This window comes from Vipera berus (genome assembly GCF_964194415.1).
Source record: "Vipera berus genome assembly, chromosome: 5".
NCBI classification, from domain to species: domain Eukaryota; kingdom Metazoa; phylum Chordata; class Lepidosauria; order Squamata; family Viperidae; genus Vipera; species Vipera berus.
Window position 1 is genome coordinate 7,168,647 of NC_138207.1, and position 15,283 is coordinate 7,183,929.

Consider the following 15,283-nt stretch of genomic DNA (forward strand, 5'->3'; position numbering starts at 1 on the left):
AGACAAATGGTTATCCAATCTCTTCTTAAAAACTTCCAGTGTTGCAGCGTTCACAACTTCTGGAGGCAGGTTGTTCTACTGATTAATTGTTCTAACTGTCAGGAAATTTCTCCTTAGTTCTACGTTGCTTCTCTCTTTGATTAGTTTCCATCTGTTGCTTCTTGTCCTTCCTTCAGGGGCTTTGGAGAATAGGTTGACTCCCTCTTCTTTGTGGCAACCCCTGAAGATTGTTATCATGTCACCCCTAGTCCTTCTTTTCATTGAACTAAAGGTAAAGGTAAAGGTTCCCCCGCACATGCGTGCTAGTCGTTTCCGACTCTAGGGGCCGGTGCTCATCTCCGTTTCAAAGCCAAAGAGCCAGCGCTTGTCCGAGGACGTCTCCGTGGTCATGTGGCTGGCATGACTAGATGCCAAAGGTGCACGGAATGCTGTTACCTTCCCACCGTAGTGATCCCTATTTTTCTACTTGCATTTTTACGTGCTTTCAAACGGCTAGGTTGGCAGAAGCTGGGACGAGTAACAGGCGCTCACTCTGCTACGCGGCACTCGGGATTCGACCCGCCAAACTGCCGACCACCTGATCGACAAGCTCAGCATCCTAACCCACTGAGCCACCACGTCCCTTATCATTGAACTAGATGTATCCAATTCCAGCAACTACTCTTTATATGTTTTAGCCTCCAGTCCCCTGGTCATCTTTCCAAAGCTCAATGCTTTGATGTTCTATCTTCCCCATTGCAGCCTCAGCTTAAAAATCTCAGCAGCCTCTACAGTTCGTTCCACCACCCAACTGTTCCTTTTCATTCATTGGTTATTGTTCCTCTACAGAAAAGCAAGAAAACACGTCAAGAGGTCTGGATGTGAGGGAGTTAATTCAGGTGGTCCTCAACTTACAACCTTTCATTTAGTGACTGGCACTGGAAAAAGTGGCTTATGACCGTTTTTCACACTTATGACCTTGGGGCACCCCCATGATCACATGATCAACATTTGGGAGCCAAAGCTTACAGTACTACCCTTGTCATGGATGGATGGATGGATGGATGGATGGATGGATGGATGGATGGATGGATAGATAGATAGATAGATAGATAGATAGATAGATAGATAGATAGATAGAAACAGACAGATGATAGATATGGATGGAAGATAGATAGATAGATTGATAGATAGATAGATGATAGATAGATAGATAGATAGATAGATAGATAGATAGATAGATAGATAATAGATAGATAGATAGATAGATAGATAGATAGATAGATAGATATGGATGGATGGTAGATAGATGGATGATAGATTGATAGACGGATGGATGAGATATATAGATATAGATAGATAAATAGACAGACGGATGGATGATAGATAAATGAATGGATGATAGATAGATAGATGATATACAGTAGATAGATAGACAGACAGACAGACAATAGATAGATAGATAGATAGATAGATAGATAGATAGATAGACAGATTTGTTCATTTAACATAGTAAAATAAAAGATTAAAAAACCCAGTTAACAAAATGCTACTAATAATAACGATAATAATAAATTAAACTTGTATGCCACTTTACTCTCAGTGACTCCAGGCAGTTCATAACAATCAAAGAAATTTCAATAAAATCAATAAAACATAAAATATAAAAATGCTAGGCCCAAACAAATAAACTATGCTAGAGCTTGCTAGGGTGGTCTCCTTTATATCATTGTCATGTTAAGACAATGATTTGTTTCCAATAACATTAAAGATCTCATCGGGGTTCAATTCCTGTAACTACACAGGAATACTGACTTTGTAGCAATAAAACAAAGATTGTCCAATGCCATTCCTTATTCTATATTGTTTTTTATCATTTTTCAGGCTAGCTTTGAGACTCCTTAAGTACTAATGCCTTCTAAATACTCACTGGAGAAGAGCCTAATGCTGGGAAAGGTTGAGGGCGAGAGAAGAAGGGGACGACGGAGAATGAGGTGGCTGGATGGAGTCACTGAAGCAGGAGGCGTGAGCCTAAATGGACTCCAGAAGATGGTAGAGGACAGGAAGGCCTGGAGGAACGTTGTCCATAGGGTTGCGATGGGTCGGACACAACTTCGCAGCTAACAACAACAAATACTAATCAGGTCTAACCCTATTTATCTTTTGAGGTCAACTGTGGGTTGCCATGGGGACTTGAACTACAAACTATCCAACCCTATTTTATCCTATTCTAACATTTTGGGTGACTCAAGCTGCTGGTTACTGACACAAAATGAACATCTTATCTGCTACACATCGATATAGGTAGTCTTTGACTTACAACCACAAACAGGACAAAAATGTCTGTTGCTAAGCAAGGTGTTTGTTGGGAGTTGTACCTAATTTTATGACTCTTTTTTTACCGCAGGTATATGCGACAATCTCCAATTGTAAAGAAAGTAAACCAAACATTCATTAAGCGAATCACTGCAGTTGTTAAGTGAACCCTGATTAAGCGAATCTGGCTTTTCCCAATGACCATGCTTGTTAGAAGCTGGCTGGGAAGGTTGGCATAGGAGGTTCAAGTGACCCCAGGATGCTGCAGTCCCTGAAAATACATTGCAGTTGCCAAACATCTGAACGTTGTTTATGTGACCCTGGGGAGGCTGCGATGGCCACAAAAGTGAGGACTGGTTGTAGGTCGCTTTTTTTCATTGGTCCCTGGTTGTAACTTCAAATGGTCTCTAAATGATGGTTTTAAGTCAAGGACTACCTGTAGAATTCAGCCTACATTTCACCGTTTTCTTGAGTTAGTCAAACTGTTGACAGACCAAACTGTTGGTAGATCAAATTCTTTACCCCAGAAATACACAAAACACAGGTGGTCCTCGACTTATAACAATCCATTTAGTGATCATTCAAAGTTACAACAGCATTGGAAAAAAGGGACATGACCATTTTTTTCCCCCTAAACCTGTTGCAGCATTCCACCACCCCCAGGGTCACGCGATCAAAATTCAAACACTAGGCAACCGGAATGTGCTGGGGGGGGGGGTGTAACGCGATTTCCCCTTTTGTGATCTTCTGACTAGCATAAACGGGGGAAGCCAAATTGTTGGGGGCAATTAAGCTGACTTTGTAATAATGCCTCTTGGGGGCCCCCGAAAGCCCTAATAAGCAGGCATATACATAGAATGAAGGCTATTGCTAAGCACATTGGTTTGTGCTTAAATTGTAAGCCGCCCTGAGTCTTCGGAGAAGGGCGGGATATAAATGGGATTAAAATAAAAAATAAAAAATTCACAGCTGTGTAACTAATGTAACAACTGCAATGATTCACTTGAGAATTTTGGCGAGAAAAGTCGTAAAGTGGGGGCAACTTCCACTTAACAACTGTTCCACTTAACAACTGTTCCCCTTAACTTTGGGCTCGCTTGCGTAGAGGTCTACCCGTAGAAGTGCGGAGAATTAAAATTAATCCCATGGTATTGCTTGTGTGCACATGTGTTCCCTGTCTCACTTGTTCTGTTCCAGCCTATGACCGGCCCTGTTTGAATGTCAGGGACAACCCCCTTTTATAGTCAATAGGCTGGAAAAACCCAACCAAATTTATTTACAAAGAAATCAAAAGTTCAAACAAGAGTTAAACCAAAAGTTCAAACAAGAGTTAAACAGGAATAACAGACCAGGACTCTAGCAGAAGATTTTCAAACGGTTGCCTTCAGCAACCAGCACCTCCCACACCTTCCCCTTTTATCAGCAGTCCCAAGGCGTGGCTTCTCATTGCCTTCTCCTCCTCTCACCGAGTTGCCTCATTGCCTTTCTCTGTTCTGCTCTGCTGGATTGCCTCCTGCTCCTAGAGTCCCTGAATAGATCCAGCAGTGAATCATCTACGTCCAATACCTCATGCTCACACTGCTGAGTCTGATGAGGAACATGACAGGAGGGGCTAGGTTGAGAGTCCTGCAGTGCATCAGAGCCTCCCTCTGACACCAAAGGCTCTCCAAACCCCTCCTCCTCCTCCTCTTCAGAATCATCAGACTCAGCTGCCGGTACCACAGGCTGACGCTGAATCACACCACTTGTAAATAAATCGGCTACTATTGAAGGAAGGGCTGTCTTATCCCTTCCCTTCTTGATGTCAACTCAGCCTCCTCCTTCCCTGCTGCTTTCCAAACACATCAGCAGAGAGTCTAACAGAGACCACAGGGCAGTTTTCAATCTGAGCATTTGTGGTGGGGCTACCTAGAGAAGGGCAGTAATCTACGAGTGGGATGTCACCAACCTGGCTGAAAATACTCACAATCTCCTTGCTGTGTCGGTCGAACGTGGCTTTTACAAAAAGGGCTCCAAGGGCAAAACCCAAGGTGTCATCTGTGTTAGAAATGCAGGTTTGCCAGCGAGGTGTACAGGACTCCAGAAAAAGAGAAAGAAAGAAAGAAAGAAAGAGAGTGAGGCCCAACGGAAAGTAGAGCAATGGAATTTTAGAGGACAAGTGAGTGAAGGATCCATGCTTTTTGAAGAAACTACACAATGGTGGATCCCCGTCCAAGATTCCTCCCAACATGCAGAAGATCTCAGGATGGGTTGGAAGTGGTTAGTTTTCAGATCACCCAGCTAATGGACTTCAGGTAGCAAGATCTCCACTGGTCTGCAAACTGGAAGCTGTTTCTGGTCCTGTCCAGAAGAAGGCACTCCCAATTGTCTCTTTCATTCCCCTGAACAGCAGTCTCCAAACATGGCAACTGTAAGACTTGCGGATTTCAACTCCCAGAATTCCATTCTGGGAGTTGAAGGCCACAAGTCTTAAAAGTTACCATGTTTGGAAACCCCTGCTCTAAAGCCGTGTTTCCCAACCTTGCCAGCTTTAAGATGGGTGGATGTCAATTCCCAGAATTCCCCAGCCAGAATGGCTGGCTGAGGAATTCTGGGAGTTTATTTATTTATTTATTTATTTTATCACATTTGTATACCGCCCTTTCCCTGAGGACTGAGGGCGGTTTACAGGGAATTAAAAATCAAAACATACAAAAGTTAAAAACCAGTTAAAAAATATTAAATTCACCCTGTACACTTAAAAACCCCAGTTAAAATTTTCTCCTCAGCCTGGGCCCGGGAGCTCAAAGAGCCAGGTCTTCAGGCCCCGGCGGAATGATCGGAGGTCGGGGGCAGTCCTCAGCTCCACCGGCAGCTGGTTCCAGAGGGCAGGCGCTCCCACTGAGAAGGCCCTATCCCTGGGTGTCACCCGCCGGCAATCTCTCACCGGCGGAACCCTGAGCAGACCCTCCCTGTGGGAGCGCACTGGGCGAAGGGCGTTTGATGCCGGCAGCAGGTGTTCCCTCAAATAACCCGGACCCAGGCCATGTAGGGCTTTATAGGTGATAACCAGCACCTTGAATTTCACCCGGAGGGCAACCGGAAGCCAATGCAGCTCGCGGTGTTACATGGGAGTATCGGGAAACCCCCATTACAACTCGCGCGGCCGCATTCTGCACCAGTTGAAGCCTCCGAGTGGTCTTCAAGGGCAGCCCCATGTAGAGAGCGTTACAGTAGTCCAAACGGGAGGTCACAAGCGCATGAGTGACTGTGCGTAGGGCGTCTCGGTCCAGATAGGGACGCAACTGGCACACCAGTCGAACCTGTGCAAAAGCCCCCCTGGTCACGGCTCCTATGTGATCTTCAAAATTGAGCCGTGAATCCAGGAGGACGCCCAAGTTGCGAGCCCTATCAACGGGGGGTAACACCTCACCCCCCATCGTTAGAGGTGGAATAACTTGGTTAACCCGAGACGCCGATATGCACAGCCACTCAGTCTTGGCGGGATTGAGACGAAGCCTGTTTCTCCCCATCCAGACCTGAACCGCCTCCAGGCACTGGGACATCACGGAGAGGGCATCACTGGGTTGGTTCGGGGTGGAAAGAAAAAGTTGGGTATCATCAGCGTACTGGTGATACCCCACCCCAAAACCACGAATGATCTCGCCCAGCGGCTTCATGTAGATGTTGAACAGGAGAGGCGAGAGAACCGACCCCTGAGGAACTCCACAAATGAGAGACCTCGGGGCAGATCTCTGCCCTCCTGTCAACACCGACTGCGAGCGGCCCTGGAGGTAGGAGGAGAACCACCGTAGAACGGTGCCTCCCACTCCCAACCCCCTGAGACGCCGCAGCAGGATACCATGGTCGATGGTATCGAAAGCCGCTGAGAGATCTAATAGGACCAGGACAGAGGAGCAACCCCTGTCCCTAGCCCTCCAGAGATCATTCACCAGCGCGACCAATGCCGTCTCCGTGCTGTGTCCGGGCCTGAAGCCCGATTGGTACGGGTCCAGATAATCAGTTTCCTCCAGGAACAGAGGGAGCTGATGCGCCACCACACTCTCAACAACCTTCGCCAGAAAGCGAAGGTTGGAGACTGGACGGTAGTTGTCTAAAGCAGCCGGGTCCAAAGCAGGCTTCTTGAGAAGGGGTCTCACCACCGCCTCCTTCAAGGCGGCAGGGAAGACACCCTCCTTCAGAGAAGCAGTTATTACTGCATGGAACCAGCCTCGTGTTCCCTCCCGAGCCGCATAAGCTAGCCAGGAGGGGCACGGATCCAACAAACAGGTGGTGGAGCTCAGTCTCCCCATGATCCTGTCCACATCATCAGGGGAAACAGGGTCGAACTCAGTCCAGATAACATGCTCAAAACCGCCTGATTCCTCCACATCAGACTCTGCCCAGTCAGAGTCCAGGCCGGTCCGGATCCGAGCGATTTTGTCCGCCAGATGATGACTAAACTCCTCGGCTCGTCCCTGCAAGGGATCCTCTCTCACCTCCTGGTTAAGGAGGGAGCGAGTCACCCTAAACAGGGCGGCCGGGCGATTATCTGCGGACGCGACAAGGGCGGCAAAGTAGTTAGACTTCGCCGTCCTTATCGCCGCAAGATAAGACCTTATAAAGGTTCTTAACTGCAATCGGTCGGATTCGGATCGGCTGGACCTCCAACCGCTCTCTGAAGTCCCACCTATCTTAAAGCTGCTGATGTTGGGGATCACTGCTCTAAAGCACCTGTTTACCTTCTTGGTACCGTACAAAGTCTCCAGTAGCTTCTCCTGGGCAGTTTCAAAGCGCTGATCGAGGCTGGAAGCTGTTTTCTGAATCAGATTCCAAATCATATAATTGTTCAAAACACTAAAAAAAAAAAAAGAACAGGACCAGTTAAATGATCACCCTGGCCTCCCCAACTGTTTATTTTAGAGGGTGTAAAGTTGTGTAAGGACAGGCTAATCCGGAGGCCTGTATTTGAGCTGGGTACCTGGCATCTGTCTGCTTCAAACCCCCTCGTGTTCCATCCCACACAGACAACTGGTGGCATCTCAAGGCTCCAGTTTTTAAATCAAGTCTGGTCAACACATCGACTGCTTAGTTGGCCCAGAAGCTAAAAAATGCAGGAAGGGAAGAAAACTAAAATGGCGTCCTCTTTTCTTGCTGCTGACTTCAAAACTGAGGACCCATTGGGGAGAAGTCCCAAAGATATATATATATATTTTTCAAAAGGCAACTGGAGTTTGAAACATTCAGTTAGAACTGAAGAAGCTTCTTGGACGAGGAGCGAAACATCTTCAAGAAAAGGAAAAAAAAACCAAGTCCAGTTGCCTTTCCAAGCAACATGAGAACGCAGGAGTCACCATGCTAGATCAGGCCTAGGCCCAGCTGGTCAGCATTCGGTCTCAGGATGGCCGACCAAAGGCATCTGAGCTCAGAAAGAGCAGATCAAAGCTGCCCAACTCTCTCCTTGTTGCTCCTCTGCACCTCGTAGTTAGAGGTGGGTAACCGCCTGCAAGCAGTCACTGACGCCCTGAAAACATTCAGCGCAGAACAGTGGAATTGACTGGTGTTGATGTTTGGTGATGGGGTGGTCCATGCATTACTTAAAGGGACTAGCTCTCAGTATTATAGGAGCGTGGTGGCCCTCCAGATGCTCAGCTTCTCCCATCATTGGCTATGCTAACTGGCTGAAAGGAGAGCTGTCATTCAGCAGCAGCCAGGCTAGCGTTTCTCAACCCTGGCAACTTTTAAGATGCATGGACTTCAACTCCCAGAATTCCTCAGCCACCCATGGTGTTGAAGTCCACCCACCTTAAAGATGCCAAGCTTGAGCTGCCATTTAGTGACATCTAGACCAGTGTTTCTCAACCCTGGCAACTTTTAAGACGCATGGACTTCAACTCCCGGAATTCCTCAGCCACCCATGGTGTTGAAGTCCACCCATCTTAAAGATGCCAAGGTTGAGAAATATTGGACTAAACAACCCCCAAGTTCTCCATCTTTGTGCCATGCATGCCAGAACACTTCCTTTTCAATGTGCAAAGATGGGACTCCATCCAGAATTGCAGGAAGCTTGGAATGCGCATTATCCTGGTCCTCACTGGAGGGATGTAATGTCTCTCAGGTACCTTTTGTCAGTGTTATTGATGAGTTGTGACACCTGCTCCAAATATTCCCTCCCATAGACCACCACCGGCTCAGCCTCTGTTAGTTCTAGTGGTGCGAGAAAGTATGAGATGAAGTCCAGCCACTCAACAGCAGGCGCAAGAACCTGGGGGAAAGACAGGAAGAGATTCACCGCTTAATAAATTCATTCTCTCTCTCTCTCCTCTTCTCTCTCTCTCTCTCTTCTGTCTCCCTTCTTTTTCCTTTCTCTCTCTCTCTCTCTGTTCTGTTCTTTCCCCTCTCTTCTATCTTCTCTCTCTCTTCTTTCTCCTCTTTTTTCTCTGTTCTGTTCTCTCCCCTTTTTCTTGTCTTCTCTCTCTTCTGTCCCCTTTTCTCTCTCCTCTCTCTGTTCTGTTCTCTCCCCTCTTTCTTTCTTTCTCCTCTCTCTTCTTTTTTTCTTCGTTCTGTTCTTTCTTCTCTCTCCTCTCCTTCCTTTTGTTTTTTCTCCCTTCTTTCTTCTCTTTTCTCTCTTCTTTCTTTCCCTCCTTTCTCCTCTCTCTGTTCTCCCATCTTTCTCTCTTTCTTCTTTCTTCTCTTTTCTCTGTTCTCTCCCCTTTCTCTCTCTTCTGTCTCCTCTCTATTCTCTCCTTTCTCCTCTTTTCTCTGTTTTGTTCTCTCCCCTCTTTCTTTCTTTTGTCTCCTCTCTTCTCTTTCTCTCTTTCTCTTTCTTCTCTCTCCTCTTGCTCCTCTCCCTTCTGTTCTCTCCACTCTCTTTCTTTCTCTCTCCTCTCCCTTTTTTTCTCTGTTCTGTTCTTTCTTCTCTTTCTTCTGTCTCCTCTCTCCTTTCCTCTCTTTTCTGTCTCTCTTCTTTCTTTCCCTCCTTTCTCCTCTCTCTGTTCTCCCATCTTTCTCTCTCTTTCTTCTCTCTTCTTTCTCTTCTATCTCCTTCTGTTTTCTCTCTGTTCTCCCCCTTCTCTCTCTTCTCTCCTTTCTCCTCTTTTCTCTGTTTTGTTCTCTCCCCTCTTTCTTTCTCTTTTCTGTCTCCTCTTCTCTTTCTCTCTCTCTTTCTTCTCTCTCCTCTTGCTCCTCTCCCTTCTCTGTTCTCTCCACTCTTTCTTCTCTTTCTCTCTCCTTTCTCCTCTCTCTGTTCTGTTCTCTCCCTTTCTTTCTCTCTCCTCTCTCCCTTCTTTTTTCTTTGTTCTGTTCTTTCTTCTCTCTCTTCTGTCTCCTCTCTCCTTTCTCCTCTCTTTTGTTTTTTCTCCCTTCTTCTCTTTTCTCTCTTCTTTCTTTCCCTCCTTTCTCCTCTCTCTGTTCTCCCATCTTTCTCTTTCTTCTTTCTTCTCTCTTCTTTCTCTTCTATCTCCTTTTCTCTGTTCTCCCCCCTTCTCTCTCTTCTCTCTCTCTTCTGTCTCCTCTCTCTTCTCTCCTTTCTCCTCTTTTCTCTGTTTTGTTCTCTCCCCTCTTTCTTTCTTTTCTGTCTCCTCTCTTCTCTTTCTCTTTCTTCTCTCTCCTCTTGCTCCTCTCGCTTCTCTGTTCTCTCCACTCTTTCTTCTCTCTCTCTCTCCCCCTCCCTCTCTCCCCTTTGCACGTGTGACAAAGAGAGGACTGATGACAAAATGGTAGCAACACTCCGCAATTTAGAATTCCCACCAACTAAAGGCACACCTTGCCAATGAAGGTCTGTATGGTCAAAGCCTAACATTGATCTATGGCTGTGAGAGTTGGACCACAGAGAAAGCTAAATAATTGATGCTTTTGAATTGTGGCGTTGGAGAAGACTCTTGAAGAATCCCTTGGACTGCAAGGAGATCCAGTCAGTCGATCCTAAAGGAAATCAATCCTGACTCTCTTTTGGAAGGACAGACACCAACGCTGAAGCTCAAATCCTTTGGCCACCGAGTGAGAAGAGAGGACTCCTTGGGAAAAGATCCTCCCAACGTTGGGAAAGACGGAAGGCAAAAGGAGGAGATGGTTAGCACGGTTACTGGTGGGAGAATATTGGAAGAAGGATAGTTTGCCCACTATAGAAGAATGGGTGTTTAAAGTTTCGAATCTTGCAGAAATGTCTAAGATTTCTGCTTACTTGAAAGATCATTCACAGGAAAGATATATTTCAGTTTGGAGGAGATGGATAGATTATATTCAGAACAAATATGGGACTAAAAAGTTCCATTTAGCTTATGAGTAGATTTTAGTGGGATATTGTTATTGGTACTTTGTTTGTAGTTATGTTAAAGGGGAGTTAAAGCACATTATGAATTTGGTTAATTGTATATTATGCATAATTTTTATTTAGAATATGATTATTGTAACTATAATCCTGTATTTAGCTCTGGGAAGTGGGGGAGGGGAAGTGGGCGGGTTTGGGGTGGGGGGGATTTGGGGATACATTGTAAAATCTTGTTTTTGTAAAATTCTTTAATGAAAATAAAAAATAAAAAAAATCCTGACTCTCTTTTGGAAGGACAGACACCGACGCCGAAGCTCAAATCCTTTGGCCACCGAGTGAGGACTCCTTGGGAAAAGACCCTCCCAACGTTGGGAAAGACGGAAGGCAAAAGGAGGAGACGGTTAGACGGTGTCATCGGCGCAATGAACAGGAATTGGGGAAACCTGCCGGAGAACAGTGGAGGACAGGGGTGGGGCTGATGTGTTGTGGACCCTGGGGTTGCAGGGAGTTGGACAGCGACTGAGCAAATAACAAAGGCACAAGGGGTTATTCAGAAACGGCTCAAGCTTAAATTGGTAAATCATCTGAACAACTAACTGCAATTAGAACCGGAGATGGTGAAAAAAAATGGATCACCTTTCCCCAAACATGGCACCTTCAGAGAATAGACGGACTCCAACTCCTATTATCCCCAGGCAGCATCTTCTCTCTGAAGATAGATTGGGTTTGGTGGAGGAGCAATTTCCCAATTAATTAATCCTGAGAGCAGCCAGCGGATGAATACAGCCTATTCCGTAATTTCCACTCCTGACTAAATACAGATTTTTCTGGCTTCAACGTTTTATGATGTTCTTTCTTCCCCTGTCATTTGGCTTTATTTAATGGGCATTTTCCTAATTAAGGCTTCCGGAGAACAAAAATAAAACCACTCCACTCGCTCTTGTGCAGCACTGTGATTCGCTGGAAGAAAAAGAAAGATATTCAGAGCATCAAAGATGAGCTCTGGAGTAGACTGCTTTTATTTTAATTTTCTCTTGTTCCTGTCCCGGTTAACAGCTCTGTCTTCATGCAAAGATATATTTTTTCCTCCTTTTCCCCCCCCCACGCTTTTTTTTTTCCTCCAAGGAGTCAATCTGGCCCCACCCATATAAGCCAAACTGCACTTTTCAGGCTGAAGCATCACTGCTACTCAATACATAGGATTTTACTTGTCTCCCAGTTACCATGGTGGCAGGTTGCTTGGCAACCCATAAGTGAGGGGAAAAAAGCTGCTCACTCCTTGCAACTGCCAGGCTGAAAGCAAAGAGGCGTGATGGAAACCAGACCAATCGGGACAGGAGAAATTATGGGAAACGTTTACTGGCAACAGTGCAGCAGTGTCCAAGTGATGCGAAATAAAACAGTAAACAAAAAAAAACTGGATAGGTGGATTGGCACGGCGCCTTGGTTACCGAATTAACCTAATTTTCTGGATCTACAAAATAAATGTAGACCTCTAAAGTAAGCCAGGGAGTCGGATCTCTCCATGTGATGCTCTGGAAAACGTAACCGAGGGTAGAAGGTTGTATGAATATATAAAACCGGTCTTCCAGTGACCTAGTTATGCGTGTAGTGTATATGGAGTGGGGTGTGGAAGATGCATGGAGGCGTGGGTGGGTGGAGGATAATGGAGGCCGAATCTACCGCTGTCTGATCTGATTTAGCTCAAAACATAAGTCGTATGGATTAAAATGTATTAAAACGATGCGAATGGCTTTATGATCTCATTTTTCAAGTTGCAGCTGAAAGGTCAAAGGAAGAATTTGTGTTCTCCAGAAAGGAAGTTTTACTATACACTTTTGAGTACCAATTTCACCACTGTTTGGGAGGGGTCTGCTTGGTCCACACAGCCCCATGTTTGATTTTTTTCTCTCTCTCTCCTATCTATCTATCTATCTATCTATCTATATCTATCATCACTATCTTCCCTCTCTCTCTCTCTCTCTCTCTCTCTCTCTTTCTATCTATCTATCTATCATCTCCCTAAGTATCTGTCTGTCTATATCTATCTATCTATCATCTCCCTCTTTCTCTCTTCTAAGTGTCTGTCTGTCTGTCTATCTATCTATCATCTCCCTCTTTCTCTTCTAAGTATCTGTCTATCTATATCTATCATCTCCCTCTTTCTCTCTCTTCTAAGTGTCTCTGTCTGTCTGCCTGTCTGTCTATCTATCATCTCCCTCTTTCTCTTCTAAGTGTGTCTGTCTGTCTGTCTGTCTATCTATCTATATCTATCTATATCATCTTTCTATCATCTCTCTTATCTATCTATCTATCTATCTATCTATCTATCTATCTATCATCTATCTATCTATCTATCTATCTATCTATCTATCTATCTATCTATCTATCTATCTATCTATCATCTCCCTCTTTCTCTTCTAAGTATCTATCATCTATCTATCTATCTATCTATCTATCTATCTATCTATCTATCTATCTATCTATCTATCTATCTATCTATCTATCTATCTATCATCTCCCTTTCTCTCTCTTCTAAGTGTCTGTCTGTCTGTCTGTCTGTCTGTCTGTCTGTCTGTCTATCTATCTATCTATCTATCTATCTATCTATCTATCTATCTATCTATCTATCTATCTATCTATCTATCTATCTCACTTCTTAACCAGCCATCTCCCTCAGACAGGGAGACACTGGTGGGTGGTATACAATTTAATCAAGAAAATTAACAATTAAAAACAGAATAATTTAGCAGATACATCTCATCAGCTAAATATTTCAAGGAAGGAGCCCTGCCATAAGATACTGTGTTTATCGACAGGGAAAAAAATTTGTAACTCAGGGTTGAACTGTGGGTTTCTCTGTGCCCTCTGAGCTTGGTCATTTTCTTGCAGATGTTTTATTACCCCAACTAGGTAACATCATCAGTGCTTGGTGGAGCATTGCCCCCAAGCTCTAAAAGCACCAAAGACCCCAAGTATCCAGTTTATTTTAAACTGAGCCACCAAGCTCATTGAATGTGTGATTTGGCTGCCAGACTCGTGAATCTGAGATGGGGAGCCATATAAATCACAATGATGTCAGTACAGTTAGTCCTTGACTTACCACCATTCATTTAGTGACCATTCAAAATTATCACATCACTGGAAAAATGTGACTTCACACATACAAACGTTGTAGCATCCTCATGGTCACGTGATCAAAACTTGGATGCTGGGTAGCTGGTTCGTAGTTATGACGGTTGCCGCGTCCTGGGATCATCTGAGCCCTTTTTGTGAACTTCTGACAGGCAAACTCAATGGGGAAGCCCGATTAACTTAACCATGTTACTAATTTAGCAACTGCAATAATTCACTTAATGACTGTGGCCAGAAAGAAAATGGGACAAAACTCACTTAAGAAATGTCTCACTTAGCGGACTTCCGGTGGCGACGCGACGCCGAAGACAGCCGTTTTCGGGCTGCCCGCTCCGCAGCTGTGTTTTTCCATCGTAAACAGCGCCGATCAGCTGTTTAGATGGATTTGAAGCCCCCTCCTCGGGAGAAGAGGAGGGGGTGAGGCCCCAGGTAGGGGTTGAGCTCTCCGGGGCCGCCTGAGCTGAGAGTTTGGGCGGCTGAAGGATTGAGCCCCCCCGAAGCCTGGGTTGCTCCGAGCTGCGCAGCGCCCCTGCTCCGGGATTTATGGAGCAGAGCCAGGCATTAGCAACCACCCCTGTCAAAAGGAATACTTTTGATTGTCAAGATGCAGGCAGAGCGGTACAGGAGGTCAAGGTGATGTGGACTCTTATCTTTACTCTCTAGCTCAATGGATTTTATAGCTTTAAAGTGAAAGTGCGCAATAAGTGAAAGTGGGTGAAGATGGCGGCTAAAACTTCTAAAGCTCTTCGGAGTGCGGGGTCTTCCCTGGTGCAACAGACCTCATTGCAAGCTTTGCTTCCTCCTGCACCTCCTCCGGCATTGACGCTTAAGGATTTACAAGATGCTCTTGGAAAGCATTCACAATTGTTGTCTGACATGATGGATGAAAAGTTGAAAAAGCTGGAGGAGAAAATGGAGAAATTGGAGAAGAAGATGGAAGAGAAGTTTAGAGCAATGAGGGTGGACATGTTGTCTATGATTGAATCTGTAGCTGAATGTGTGCAACAGCTGGATGTAAAAGTGAAGGATCTCAGTCAAAAGAACTCTATATTAGAAGCAAAGGTATTAGAAAATGAAAATATAAGGGATAAAATGGACGGAGAATTGAGCCTTGTTCAGTATCATCAGATGCAGTATGCTATTAGAATCAGGGGTTTAAAGGAGAATTGTAAAGAAGATTTAAAGCAGCTGATTTCTGAGGCTCTGGAAGGGGTATTGGGCCAGCCAGCATCTGAAATTGAGGGAAATATGGACAAAATTTTTCGTGTAAATTCATGGATTGCAAGACAGAGGAAGTTACCCAGAGATGTGGTGGTCTATTTTACAAAGAGAGTAATTAGAGATGAAGTCATTCAAGCTGCTTATGATACTAAATTGGTAGTGGCTGAGCAAGAAGTCTTGGTTTTAAAAGAGATTCCTCCGAAGATTTTAAGGAGAAGGAAAGATTTTGCATTTCTTGTACAGGAACTTAAGAAATGTGATATTAAGTTTAGATGGGAGATTCCAGTTGGACTGGTGGTGACGCATGAAGGTAAAAGACATTGTCTGGTTACTGTGGCCCAGGCACGTGATTTTTATAGCAATGTGTTAAAAGCAACCCCCCTA

General features: G+C 45.0%; 1 protein-coding gene across 1 annotated transcript in view; it reads right to left on the reverse strand.

The window, feature by feature from the left end:
- The window catches only part of ECE2 (endothelin converting enzyme 2), a gene marked incomplete at its 5' end in the record, with an annotated part of 67,511 nt that overhangs the window by 25,496 nt on the left and 26,732 nt on the right, over window positions 1-15,283 (reverse strand). The window contains 3 exons of the mRNA XM_081329151.1: window positions 4,262-4,372; window positions 7,017-7,131; window positions 8,397-8,539. Of these exons, the coding sequence (XP_081185277.1) occupies window positions 4,262-4,372; window positions 7,017-7,131; window positions 8,397-8,539 (369 nt within the window). The remainder of the gene's footprint in view (window positions 1-4,261; window positions 4,373-7,016; window positions 7,132-8,396; window positions 8,540-15,283) is intronic.